This window comes from Anser anser (genome assembly GCF_964211835.1).
Source record: "Anser anser genome assembly, chromosome: 1".
NCBI lineage: Eukaryota > Metazoa > Chordata > Aves > Anseriformes > Anatidae > Anser > Anser anser.
In genome coordinates, this window is record NC_139720.1 from 214,686,428 (window position 1) to 214,700,849 (window position 14,422).

The 14,422-nt window shown below is 53.3% G+C and overlaps 1 protein-coding gene across 2 annotated transcripts in view; it reads right to left on the minus strand.

The window, feature by feature from the left end:
- SLCO2B1 (solute carrier organic anion transporter family member 2B1) overlaps nucleotides 1-13,000 on the minus strand; it is a 52,762-nt gene extending 39,762 nt beyond the window's left edge. Inside the window, exons 1-2 of one of the 2 annotated variants that reach the window (XM_083828983.1) lie at nucleotides 12,814-13,000; nucleotides 1,353-1,456 (exon numbers count right to left, since the gene is read on the minus strand). In XM_083828983.1, coding sequence (XP_083685109.1) covers nucleotides 1,353-1,433 — 81 coding nt within the window. In that variant the 5' untranslated portion in view covers nucleotides 1,434-1,456; nucleotides 12,814-13,000. Of the gene's footprint in view, nucleotides 1-1,352; nucleotides 1,457-12,762 lie in introns of both variants that reach the window. The other variant, XM_083828984.1, reaches the window with a different exon arrangement.
- Between the last annotated feature and the right edge of the window lie 1,422 nt (nucleotides 13,001-14,422).

The window sequence follows — 14,422 nt, forward strand, 5'->3', positions numbered from 1 at the left end:
TACCTGTCATCTCCATTTGTTTGAACAAGAGCGTCTTGAAAGTTGATCTTCACAAGCCCAACGATACACTCCACTGAACACAGAAATTGCCATCCAGCTGGGCAAAAAGCTATCTTGGTTTTAGTTGCCTGCCTCTTTTGACATGAGAAAAGAGCACAAAACTTCCAGCATGTCCTTTTTGCAGAAAAGGAGATAGAGATATGAACTGGTGCAAGGTGAGCACTCACTTTTTCCTGCACCACAGTGGTCTGTGATGGTTATTGCTTCCACTTTGCAGATGCTTGTCTTCTCTAAACGTTTATGCCTTTTTCTCTTTTGAGTGTCTTTGCACTGTCTTCTCCAACAGGATCTTCTCTGACAGTGCCTTGTAGCATACCACCAGTTGCACTAGTGGTACGATAACACCATCAGCGTTACGTGGGATTTTTTAAACATGCCATTAGCTCTACACAAAGCAGAGGATTCCCCACCACCTCCATGAGCCATGGATCGCAGCTCCTCCTTGTGCAAACAACTGCAAGCAACTTCACAAATAGGAACCGAGTAGCTCCCGCAGTGCTGACACAGCCATGGGAAGGAGGCAAGAGGCAAGCCTGGGACAGGCCCCATTGCCAGAAGATTTCAGCTTCTCCAACCTCACACCTCGTACCAGCTTCGAGAAGGGAAGAGGAAGGCACCTTCCACCAGGTTTCCCTGTGGCTCGGCCCTTTGGGTGCTCTGGGACAGAGGACACCTCGCTACCAGACACCTAAATTTTGGAGCTTCTCCAAAGGGTTTAGGAAATGCCACACAGCTGGCTTTGGGCCATCTCTTCCTTCCTTAGGAATAAATGCAGACAACAGCAGGGCTTAAGCCAGCTAGATGCCATTCCTCACCCTTCTGTAGGTGCCTCAATGGGAGCTAATGGGAGCCCAAGCTCTGCAGGCTGCTATGTGCTGAGCCTCAAGAGCAAGCACCGATTCTCCCTCTCCACCTCTGCTGCCCCTTGTTGCGTGTATGCATTTAGCATGGATATCACAAAAAAAAGTTATTTCCATGAAGACTGAGGCTCGTAGCTGTGGGAGTTGTTTCTCCTGAAGGCCTGCAGTGTGCAGGGGGAGTTCCACTGCTGGGACAAAAACACTGCAGGACCTCAGAGCTAAACGTGCATCGCAGCACCGCCGTCCCACCACGAGCTTTAGGGCAGAGAGGGCTGCTCCTCCAACAGCACGTCCGCCGCAGGGAGCACCCCCCAGTGCTTTTCACAGGCGTTTTATAAGCGGAAATCCTCTCAATGCCTTCTGCAGGAACCTAACCTCCTCTTCTCCCAGCCAGCAACACAAAGGGGATTACAGAAAGCAGGAGGTATTTACCTTGATACTGAGAAACGGGTTCCTGCAGAGTGTTTTCCTGGACCGATCCGGGTAGCTGCTCTTTGTAGCGGTACTCGTCATTCTGTCAGGTCTGCTTTATCGGCCTGCCAAAATAAATCATGCGGCACAATGCTAAGTGCTCCGTCTGAATTCGCCTTGCTCAGCACAGCAAAATCCTGTCGTGCTTTGCAAACACCCACAGAACAGGCACATGGTCATCGGAAGCAGTTATTAATTATTCCTGTTTTTCATTCCTTTTAGCGCTTCACTTCTGCAAAGCAGCAAAGCAGCATGCAAAACACAAGCACGCGAATCCCAAGGGCACACTGGAGGTTCAGAATTATCAATTGTTTCACTTCAAAGCAACAAAGCACAAACAGCTTGAGTAACGAGAGCTGGGCCAGGATCCTGGTATTCCTGAATCCCAGTGGTACCAGAGGACAACTGGGGCCAATGCTGTTTAACCATTATCTAGGCCAGTACTGATTAACATCATTATCAGTGACCTGGGTGAAGGGGCAGAGCAAGTCCTCCGCGTGTTTACAAGTGACACGGAGCTTTGGGGAGCAGTTGAAACAGCCTGTTGACGTGCTGGCCCCCCGAGGGATGTGGCTGGGCTGGGGAAGGGGCTGCAGGAGCCTGGGGGGGCTCATCCCCATCCCAAGCGGTGCTGGGGGCACCCAGGGGGGGCAGCAGCCGGGCAGGAAAGGCCCTGGGGGCCTGGTGGGCACCGAGCTGCCGGGAGCCAGCCGGGGGCCCTCGGGCACAGAGGGCTGCGGGGGCCTGGGCTGCTCGGGGCAAAGCAGCGCCCGCAGGGGCAGGGAGGGGATCCTGCCCCTCTGCTCCGCGCTGGGGAGGCCGCCCCTGGGGTGCTCCCGGGGCCAGAGAGGCCTGGGGCTGGTGGCGAGAGCCCAGCGCGGGGCCCCGAGGTGCGGGAGGGCCTGGAGCACCTCTGCCGTGAGGAGAGGCTGCGAGAGCTGGGGCTGCTCGGCCCGGAGAGGAGGAGGAGGCTCCTCCAGAGGAGGAGGGAAAATTTTACTGTGCCAAGCAATGGGGCTCTGCTTGCTCTGATTGCCCCCCTCATATCTTTGAACGCGGCAGGACATCCTCGCTTTTCTTCTGGCATCCCCACACACTCTGATCAACGATCCCAATTAGTAACTGAATCTCCAGACCTCCCCTGGAGCACCAATCCCACCGTGAACACCAGCCACAAGGAGTGTCCTAGGGCCTTCATACAGTGCCTGGGGCATGCTCTGGTCCCCATCATGCTCGTGTAAATCCCCCCAAGCCTTATGCTCCTTCCCATGGTAGTGCAGCTGCACAAACTCCATTGCATCTCCTCCTCATTCCGTAGTGCTCTTGATCCTGTCAGTTTTCTAGATGTGTTTGCAATATGCATTACACAGTGACACCGTATTTGAAGATCAGTGCTGTAAAGCAAAAAAAAAACACCACCCACATCACTGAAGAGATGGGAAGGAGAGGAAGAACATGGGTGAGCCTTGTCTCAGCTCCCGAATGGTGCCGGAGCAGAGCTTGGCCAAGCATGAGGGACCTGCCTGGACACGACTATCGCAGCAAGGCAAGACCAGGCTCACCAGTTGCAGCACAGCACTGATATGCTGCCAGGTGTCCTCCTGGCCTCAAACTGGTTTCATCTCCGGCTGCCTGCACCAGGTGATGTGCACCGAGGGGTGTGCGAGAGTCCAGGCAGCTTTGGAGTCGCTGCTTTGCAGAACTGCCTTCCCAACAGCAAGCTACAGACAGTCGTTTTTCTGCCTAAAAACGGTGGGTTTGGGGGCCCCCCTATGGGCTTAGAGGCAGGAGGCACAGGCAGGCCATCCCTCCATATGGTGGCTCAGTTGGATTAAACCTCTCCTCTCCTCCCTCTCATTTTCACCCGGTGTTTTTGCATCACACCTGGAAGCATCCTTCCCACGCTCGCTTTCTGGCTGCACAACCACCTAAATCTAACTGCACAAAGCAACACAAATCCATAGGAATCCATCGCCCACTCCCTACGCCGCTGACCTCCCTCCTTTCGGACCAGTTCCTACACCCAGCACCACCCTCCCCACTCATTGGAGTGAGTGATGTGCTGCAGGACGATGTCTTTGTGGGGTTTTTAGTACCCAGACTTCCTGCTCAGGAAGCTGCATTGTTTGCAGGCATGTTAAACCCATTAGGCTTGGGCTTGTTGTTCAGTACAACCTAATAGATGTTTCCATCTCAGTGAGAGTGGCATCTGCAAGCTCTGCAGCAAACGGGGTGAAAGGCTTCACATTATTACTTTTGTATAATTCTATTTTCCCTGACATGAGAAGCAAAGGAGCAGGTATCATAACCTCAAACAAATTAACAAATGTACTGGTCGATGTAAATTTGAGCAAGAAGAAGCTGTCTTAATTGTAGTGCTTATACAGCCCTCAAATGCACTGCACAGGAGAGGTAAATTCAAGAGCGGGACCTGCATGCCACTGACTTACAAGCTTCTTGGCATCCTCTGCAAAAAGCAATCTCTGCCCTCAGCCCCATCTCAAGAGACAAGATATTGCTACAGCGAAATACAGGATGGGATCAATAAAGTAAATCTGATCATAAATTAAAGCATCCGTGAAAAGCTCCCCCGAACCCCTGGAGAATTAAGCAGTGCAGGAGCAAAAGCACCCGCCTGTCTCTGGACCTCGGCGTCCGGTATTGCCTGTCTCACGGAGCAGCACCGTGATGAATTATTTACAGCCTCTGAGTTTGCTGCTGGAACCTCCCGAAAGATCAAGGGCGACACAGCAGGATGAAACAGGGTGCCAGGGTGGCAAAGATGAGCCCAGATTTCCGGCAATGGGCACAGTCATGGAGCTGTTAACCACCATAGGCTTAATGCCCTTCTTTCCCTGGCTACCTCAATGTCTTTGCAAGTCCACATCACCAAAGATACACTCAGATCTACGTGCAAAGAGGGGATCCTGTGGTCTGTAGAAGTATTTTGGCAGATGCACAGCCAAGTCTGACTCTGTCCCACCATACACACCTTCATCTCACCTTCAGCAAGGTGTCCTACTTGCATTTCCCTATTCCCTTGCAGTGTGTGCTGCCTATTAAACACGGTGAGCCACTGAGACCCCCAAGGGGAAGGAGGCCTGAAATGCTGCAAAGTTTTCCAGCAGTTCAAAATGAGAGAAAGCTATTGCATTTAGAAACTGTTTACCAATAACGACTCTTTAAGAATAAAATGAAACAGAAAAAAACCTTTTTATCTACAAAGGGCAACAACCAGTCCAAAGATGAAGGCAGATAAGACAACTGAAAAACCCAAACTGCTGATAGCAGCATGCTACGATCCTGCAGGTGGGGGTGGCAGGGAAGGGAGCAGGGAAGGGACAGCAAACACCGGAAGACAAACCCACGTCAGAGTGAGGAGAGGGGAAAGCAAAAAGGGCAAAACCTAGCAGGGTTTGGGTGGTGGGGACTCGCTTCTATCTGGTCTTCAGCCAGCCTGACCACCCTCCAGGGGCCAGGAAGAAGATGCACAGCCAGGAATTGTTATTGCAGCCCTGCTCCAGGTAGCCCTACACATGTAACCATGGGCTTCTGCACAGGAGCATGCATGGGTAACATGATGGGAAATGGTGAGAAATAGCAAACCCCAGAGTGCCACCCCGTGATTTTGCAGGGGCTGACTCAAAGGCTCTCCCAGAGCAGCCATGGCACAGGACCGGGACCAGCTCCCAGCAAGCTGCTCCAATCTGTAAGCCTCAGTTTCCCCAAGAACAAGCCAGGGAACAGATACCACCTCCCTCTATACAGTGCCTTGGGCCCCCAGCCTGCCTGCAGCCACTGTGCTTGGTTTTCATGGTGATGGGAGCAGGGACGGCTCCGGTGCCTCTTGCAGCTGCTGGGGGTGAGTAAGAGCCTTTCCAGAAAAGCATTTTGCAAGGCCTTTTTGCAAGCACCCGTGCCATGTCCGCAGCATTGCAATGAAAGAAACAGCCCCGAGTCTGCTGGAGGAGGCTCTGGCAGATGCTGTGCATGCAGAACACCAGCACCGTTTACAAACACAGCCATCCCACCTATCTCAATTAGTTATCCTGGGCTGTGTTTGCACAACAAGCTATGTTTATATGGTGAGCTTAATGAGTGTCACGTAATGCTGTTTGCGAGCAGGGGATGCTGTCTGGAGGCTGTCTGAAGGAGCCGTGCCTGTGCCTGCAGCTGCTCCCATGCACAGCCCCTGCACACGTTTGCACCCCCAGCACACTGCAGAGCTGCTATCTCAGCCCCATGAGATATTTATTGTACCAAGGGCTTCTCCGTTGGAGCTCTCAGTGGCACATTTCCCCTTTTCTCCCCCAAATCACGGGAGTGTGAAACTCATTTTCCAGGGAGATTAAACCACTGCAAGGACCCAGGGTGACAGCAGAGGTGGCAGGATCTATCACCACAGATGATGTTGCTGGCCCTCACACGAAGACCTTCAAACCAGCGCTGTGCCTTGACGAAGCAGAAAATTGCTTCCTCATGTGCCTGCAAGTAGACTCGCAAAAAATTTGCTCCTTCCATGAAGCATGCAGGGACTTTCCATGCTCAGCAGCAGGGTTCAGGAGCCCAGCGAGGTGCAAGTGTGAGCAGGTCTGATGGGCAGATCCATCAGCTGATAGTCTTCCAGCTTTGAATGAAGGGTTTGTCCTCAGAACCCACAAAATTGCCATTAATTACAGCCTTGCTTGCCCAACACCTCATCACCAGCCCCAGAGACCTGCAGAGTGGTTGTGGAGCCTGCCCAGAGACGTGCTGGGGTCTCCCCCTTGGAGATCTTCAAAAGCCAACGTGGCTCTGGGTGTCCCTCCTCGAGCAGGGTATTGGACCAGAAGGGGCCAGAGGTGCCTCCAACCTCAAGCATTGTGATGCAGGGGGCTGTGGTCTGGGGATTAAGCCCCACCTGTACTGAGCTTCCTTAGATTATCTCACAGAACTCTGCAGCACCAGCTTAAGATGTTCTCTCTATCCCCAAACCAACCATTTTTTGACACCAGGGCAGCAGATGTACCCCCAAACCTCCCAAACACGACTGATTTCTCTAGGAGTTGCACAATGATCCTGGCTGTGACAGCAGGGGACAAGGTCAGTGACACCCCAGTCACGTCCTGCTCCTGGGGACATGACCCTGTCCTAATGCCTTTATTCATAGCGGCACAGCTCTTGTTAGCTGAACGAGGGACAGCATGCACTGGGCTCGGCAGAGCTTCAGTAAATAACGGCGAATGCAACACAGCAAATTAAAGCCCAGCGGGGAGACCAAATGCCAGCAAATATCCCTTTATTTGTCTTCTTTCTGCTGAATTTCTAGACAATTTACACTCAGCAGTGGTAAAACAGGAACAGTGTCAGTGTGCTTGTGAGTGTGCCTGTGTTAGACGGGAAGCTGGTTCAGAAAATGTGGGTGGGAAGACGTTTTATAACACAGTATGAGGAAAAGGCATTGTGTACACATCATCCCCTCCTTGGAACAAGACCGAGGGAGGAAACGGATGTGTGGCTGAGCCCCAAAGCTGCATCCATCTTGCACCACCGAGCTAAAAGAAAGTGAAAATGAGATCAGCCCAGCCCAGTGATTCTTGTAATGGGATGTGTCAGGGGTGACACATGGCAGAGAGCACCCCAGAATCAAAGATAAAAGGAAACGTGTTACTAAGAAGTACAGAATTTAGAAGAACAAACAGAAAATCTGTGCTGAAAGCTGAGACCTGACCAGGGGTGCTGAGGGACCAGGCGGGTTCCAGGACCCATCCCCATCCCCCTCTGACCTGAACAGGGTGACACCCAGGTCCCCAGGTTTGTGACAAGGGGATGCTGGAGCCTTTTTGGAGGCTCCTCACCTGCCCCAGCACTGCAAGGCGTGGGGAAGGGCTTGGAGCTCGCCTGGCCGTACCGAAACGGAGACGGGAGTGCTCACACCACCTCCAGGGAGAAAAGTCCTGACTGCACCCTCCATGCCACCCCAAAAGCTGCGGGGGGGGTCTGCCTGTTATGGGTGGCTGCTTCTCAGAGAGGATGCAGATATTCCCCCAGCTTGCCAGAGGCAGCACATCACCTCTGTGCACGGCAGGGACTGTCCCCACGAGACTTTTGTGGTTGTGAGCACCACCGTCACAACCTCAGGACCGAGAGAGTTTCCATTGCGTGGGCTGAGGTGGAACCATCACCTGCGAGAGGGGAAGGCACCGCAGAGCAGAGGGAAGGGAATGCAGAGGCTGCAGCAGGGGAGGGGAGGCCTTGCAGCTGAGATCTCCAACCTCAGCAAATTACATCAGCGACGAGGCCATGTGCAATCAGAGCCGCCCCTCGCAGGGTTTCATTGTCAAGGGCTCTGGAGCATCTGGGTCAGGACCCTGCAGCCCCCCCGCTGCCACCACGCTCCTGCTGCTTCCCAAGCTCTCCTGCTCCGTGCAAAAACCGAAGCCTCGTTGAGCCTCGCCGCAGCTCCTGCCCTTGCTTCTTGCAACCGCCAGCCACGTGAACTCTGCATTTGTTTGTGCTGGCAGTTTTACCGGGGTGAGTGCAGATCAGCTCAAGGACACGCAAGGCAACCACCACACAAGGCTTTTCATGTTTAACTTGTTCCCTGGAAGGTTTTAGGCAGCATGTTGAATAATCGATCCTCTCATCTGGATCGTGCCAGACAGCAAAGATGCTTTGCAGTCCCTTACAGGGAGACAAACAGATGTGGTGTGTGCCACAGCACGGTGATGTCTTGTGTCCTGGCTGGGGATTTTCTATTTTAACACCACCTCCTGTGTGCTTAGCAAGGAAACACACCCTCCTCCAAGCAGCTGGAGACCCAAGGGTAGGAGGAAAGACAAGGAGTGAGGTGTGAAAAGCCTTTCCCACCAGGGAGCTGCCTTTCCTTCTGCAAACACAGTGCCCGAGTCTGCAGAGAAACACCTGCCAACAGCAGGCTGGAGGAAGGTGATCCCAAGCCAGAGTTTTCCTAATTTGGGTTTTTTAAACCATTTATATATTTCTGATTGAAGCCCTGGACTTCTCTGAGGCTTGGGCAGAAGGAAAGACCGAGAAAAAGGCTGGAGTTTTGCTGAGTATTTACTTCTAAAGAGCTGAGTATTTATTTCTATTTGCAAGGAGCATCTGGAGGAAATGCGTGAAAGCGAGAAAAAGCCAGCATCCAGAGGGGCTCTGGATCTGCCAGATGCAGACAAGTTCCGATGAGAAAACTCGGCTTTTCAAAGGGGAAGCTATTGCAGAAGAAAAAGCTGGAGATGCTGCAAAACCTCACACCTCATATATGCATGAGCATGAGCAAGGGTTCCCTGGAGCAGTCTTCTATGAGCAATCCAGATATCGTCTGCTGTGTATTATCTATAACTCCTAAAAGTGACCCCAAAGTGTCCATCACTGGTTGTGGATTTGAAGCCCAATGCTGAGCTGCACGAGGAGCACCTACACGCCAGCTCACTTGCTCCCTACCCCCTGACTTAGCCCGTTCATGAGAAGCTCCTTTCTCCTTCCAGCTGGTCCCATTCCTCATGGATTAACCACCAGAGCAAACCCAGCTTCTGGGGAGATTGCAGTAAGAGTGGCTTAGGGGGAATGGCACCGGCCACCCACATGCCAGAGGGATTCATCAGCAGGGAAATGCTGCTACGACAAGAACAGGGAAGTGAGAGTGGAGCTTAGGAGAAGTGAGAAATGTCCTTAGCCAGCAAAAGACAGGCTGAGAGGAGCTGCTTATAAATACCCAGGAGGAAACGCTGTGGGTGATATCATGGGGCAATGATGGGACGAGGAGCAAGGGTTGGAGCAAGGCAGGGCTGGTGGCGAGGGCAGCCCCAGCCCGGTGCAGCAACTGAGTGCTAGAACCAGCCAGGGAAGGGGAAAAAAAATAATATTTTGGGCAAACTCAAGAAGCAGAGCTCCTCTGGTTCCAGGTGGTGCCAGGCGAGGTTTGGACTGAGCATTTGGGAGAACTTCTTCAAGGAGAGGGTGGTGGAGCACTGGGCCAGGGAGGTGGTGGAGTCCCCATCCCTGGGGGCATTTCAGAGACACGAGGACGTGGCACTGAGGGGCACGGTTTGGTGATGGGACTCGGTAGGTCAGCTTGGTGGTTGGGCTTGGTGACCTTGAAGGTCTTTCCGAACCTGATTCCATGATTCCATAAGTGCTGGGAGCATTTGCCCAAGAGAAAAAAAGCTCAGCCTGGGGTTGAGTGCCTGGATGTGCCCAAAGGGTCCGAGAGGGCTCATCACACCAGAGCAGCCTCGACAGCAGCATGCGGCCACGTCTCAGCTTGGCTGCCTCCAGGGCACAGGTTTTCAGCTCAAATTCATCTCCTCCGTGGGTCATTCGTGGCTGGTCAGGAGCCAAGCACCATCACAGGTAGGACTGCATTGTTTGAATCACGATTCAAGCCAGAAATTCCCTGCATTGATGCTGCTCTGCAGCATTGTAACACCACGGCTCCATCAGCTGGATGGGTGCTCTCGAAAAGCTGTGGTCAGCAGCTCAATGTCCAGGTGGAGATCAGCAATGAGTCGTGTTCCTCAGGGGTCGGTGTTGGGACCGGTGCTGCTTAACGTTCTGTGATTTTATGATTTCAGTTTCAAAATTAGCATTTTCCAAAGCCTGGAGGTTAATGACGTGTCCCAAGGTGAGTCATGAGGCTCCCCAGCCACTCCTCAAGTCCACGTTTAGTGAGGTAAAGGCTCAAGACACCAAGTATTTGATCCGTGGGTGGCTCAGGACGTGGCACATGCAGCAGGTGCAGGATGAAGCCAGGACGTGCTGCCAAACTGCAGCAAGAGCGGATGGACCAGCACCACGGAGGCACCAGGACCAAACCGGGAGCCAGGAGCTGCAGAGGGGAATTTGGGCTCCTGTTTTGGCCCAAGCAGGGTCCCAGAGATCCCTGGATGTCACAGAAGAGGCAGCACGCCCCGCATCCCAACACGGCTGGGTTGGGAGTGCTAAGGGGAGCCAGGACGCGGTGTTTCAGAGCCAGGGAACCAAAAGCGAGAAAAATGGAAGAATAGGAGAAAATGGGGAGCTGAAGAGGAATTAGAGCACGTTGCGAAACAACTAAATCACACCCAATACAGCCAGGAGGATGGGAACCAGCAGGGCTCTCACAACCAGCTTAGTGCCAGCGGTTTCCCTTACAGCCCTTCACCGGCTTTTGGAGCAAACTGTCCAAAGCACAGCACGGTTTGGGGCGGGGGGGGGCCTCTGCAAACAAGGCTGCACGGCCTTTCAGCATGGCTGTGTTTCAGGGAATTGCAAAGCAGAAGGATGCCACAAGTAGGCCCGACACATGGGCACAGCAAGGGAAGATGTTTCTTCTCCTGCTTTTCACCTTTCTGACGTCTTCCATCTGAGCACAGGACACCATAGATCAGTGCAGGGCAGAGAGTGAAAAAAAAAAAAAAAAAAACACAACACGTGGTCATGAAATTTCTGCAGACAGCTGATAAAAAGCCCTTGAGAACAGATCAATATGGCTTGGACCAGTGGTGAGAAATCATATCCTGATGGGAGCTCAGATAAAGGATGCTCCATCGCCCGCTGGAGCTGTACCAGCGACCACGGGGCGAGCTGCCTCAGATGGATGCTCCAGGGGGTTATCACACACGGCCGGTGGGATGAAATATAGACGTGGATTCTGATAAGCTCCTGAAGCAGCTCAGCCCTGGCCTCTTTGTATTGCTGGGTAGCCTTGGTGCTGCCCAGCTGCTCACAACCAGCCCTGAGCATCTCTCTTTGTCTTATTTGCCCTTGTCCTTTGATTTACTCCAACGCCCTTGACTGGCATTTTGCTTCTCACCGTGGACCTGGAGCACTAAGAGCAGCAGTGCATGGTTTGGAGCCTGCCTGGGTTGGACACGAAGCAGCAGGACCTGAAAATATCACGGTACGGAAATACCACCCATTTCCTAGCTGCAGGTTCTGCTCCAGCTCCTCCACCGTGAAGAAGATGGGGAGAAGCAGGGTTTTATTTGTGATTTGCTTGCTGGAGAAAGCCCGCGGTGCTGCTGCAAAGCGGTGCTCGCTGTGAGAGCTGCCTCGGACACACCAGGTGTGACGAGAGGAGCCGTATGCCCTTTTGGAGAGCAGCACTTCCCCAAAAGCACCAGAGGGATTCCAGGGTTCATCCTCGAGGTGTATCACGTGCCTCTTGAGCAAAAAGAAACCAGCTCAGCACGGGAGGGGTAACAGGTTTTACAGCTTCCATGGCTGGACAGAGATAAGGGCTGAAAGAATCTGCTCCTGGAAAGGGGCAGGTCTGGGGGGGACTCGTCCCCAGGGGGGTGACGTTCCCCCTCCAGCCAGCACAGCCATCCCCATTGTCCCTGTGCCCAGGGGGAAAATTCCAGCTGAAAGCTGGCAGGAGGAGCAAACGCAGGCACAAACAGCAGGGCCGCAGGAAGCACCGCGCCTTCTCCCGGCGTTTTGGGTCTCCAGGGAGGACGGGCTGGTGCTACAGCTGGAAACCAGGATGCTCTGGGGATTTAAGGGACCGCACAAACCACCTCCACCGTTTGCAAGCCCACAAAGAAGCATGTTTCACCCCAGAAGCGTGTTTTACCCCAGAGCAGTTCAGCAAGGATCTGGCCCGTGCTACCCAGTGCCCACAGGGCTTCCCCCAGGCACCTCTCACGAGCCACAAACGCCCGTCACGAGCAGCAAGGATGCAGCCAGTGCCCCGTCTGCAGGCACTGCATCTTCACCCAGCCCTGCAGAGCTGCACCAACGCTTCCAACCTGCCCTGCACCTTCCCCGCTGCCTGCCACCCCTTCCCTCTGGAGGTCCCATCAGCTTTCTGCAAGCAGGACAGCGATCCATCCTCCTTGAACTGGTGCAGAGCGGCTCCTCTCCCAGGCAATGCCCAGCCCAAAAAACTCCAGGCTGGGCAAGGTCCCCAGGTGCCACCACCACTGTCACCAGCTCCCAGGGATCCGGGGCTACCTGGCAGAGCTGGAAGAGATGTTCCCATAAACACCGGAGCAAAGCTGCAAGAGAAAGGAGCCCTGGCAGCCTTGGGGACAGGGAAAGTTGCTGGAAAGTGAGAAATAAGTGGAAGCCTTAGGGGTAAGGAAACTGCAAAGTGAGCAATAAGTGGAGCTGCTTCACTGGAAAAAGGGGTTTAAGTAAGTGGGAGCAGAGAGGCAGCAACAAAAACGTGCAGAAAGCCCTTGCAGAACTGGCAGTGCAAAACATTTACAATCACTCCTTTTTTTCCTCCCTTTTTTCTCTCTCTTTTTTTTTCTTTTCTTCCCTTTAGCTTTTTTTTTTTTTTTTTTATGCCACTAGAGAAATCCAGCCCAGGAACCAAGCAGGTTCAAGGAGCCGTGCAAAAGAAGGCAGCGAAGAAAGCAGCATGAGGAACTTCGCCGCCACCGACCTGCGAAGCACGGGGCAGACGCGAGAGCCCGGCCACTGCTGCCGTACTCACAGTTGTAGGATTCGCCCCGTCCCCGTCCCCGTCCCGTCCTGCTGGGCTGGGAGCAAAAGTTTTCCTCTGGCAGCAGCTGCCCCGGCCATTCGGTGCTTTTACTTCCCAGCCCGGAGGTGGGGATGGGTGTGCGGAGGTGGGGCTTGGGCTCCGTGTCAAAAGCCGGAGCACATTTTAACCCAAACTTTTGCAATCGTCTCTTTCGGTAGGATTTTATTTTTCTTTCGTCCCATAGGCTGCAATCCGAGTGATTACAGAGCCGCCGATGTGGTTTGCTGATGCAGGGCTTTGCAGACTCTGTGCATGGTCCCGGCACAAGCTGGGTTTGCTTTTTTTTTATTATTATTTTTTTCCCCTTTTCTCAAGGGTCCCATCCTTAGCAGGCTTTTTTGTTACGTCCATTTTCTTATTCCAGTTTCTGCCTTTGAAGCTGTGGTGCTGTCCTGGGGTTTGCGATCGGGAGTTTGTATAACCCCGTGCTATTTACTTTTCAGCACTGTTTTTTGCACTAATCTGCATTTTCAGAAAAGGAACCGAGGAATTAATGCACAGGCAGCCCTAGTTCAATGTACCAAGAGGAAAAGGGGATTTGTCCTGGTGGCTCTGCATGTTTTGGGTTCTGGGATGGGGACGGCTGCGAGGCGGCATTGGGGATCCCCTCTCCTTGGTGTGACTGCGGGGTTTGCTCCCTCTGCAGCACCTCGGCCATCGCTCTGGGCTGGGGATGGAGCTGGCCCTGGCGCAGAGACACGATGGCAAATCCTCCGAGGATTGGAGATGCGTTGGTCCAGGGGAGCCCTGGTTTGGCAGCCCCGATGCAGCTTTTGGCTTCTTGGAGCTTCAGATGGGGTGAAGAAAGCAAAGCAAGGCTGCTGAGAGATGCTGGGTCTGGGCTATTAATTTCGAAGGTGTCGTACTGCTTTGCTTGATAACCCATGGTCTCCAGAGATGATGTTTTCAGGATTAAATGCCATAAAACACCACGAGCTTCTGCTCTCAGTGGATTGCACGCCTTAATCCTGCACGCACTTTTTCATGTTCACCTTACAGTCCTCATAAAAGTCATTTGCGTGCACCTTGAGATTGAATTGCTGCATCAGGCACTGCACAGGTGGCGGAGCTTTACACCAGACAAGTTATCTCAGACCCCCAAAAACCTGTGTTTCAGATGATTTCACAGCCCTGGATGTCTGAGCCCGGCCCTTCTCCTGCTGCTTGCCCAAAATGCTGCACCAGCTGCCCTCCCTGGCTATGCCGGGTGCCCATGGCCCCTTCAGCAAGGTCCCAGAGACAAGAGGTGGAAACTCCAACGGGGATTTTTCCCTACCCAGGGCCGTGGTTTAGCAGCAGCCAGGAGATCCACAAACACATTTTCCCCCTGGCAGTTCCTGCTGGGGTCTCACAGACTGGAAACGGGGTGCAACGGGCACAGTGACTTGATGTTTCCAAAGCAGAGATTATCTGCTGTCCGGGCACAAGCTCATTAAATAATAATTAAACGCCCGCCTCATTAGCCCTATCAGCAGAGATACATTTTGCTCAGTAGGAGACAGCCGAACTGGTGCGTTCAGAAATGCTCCTCGCCCAAGTGACCCTGAGCTGTCCTCCC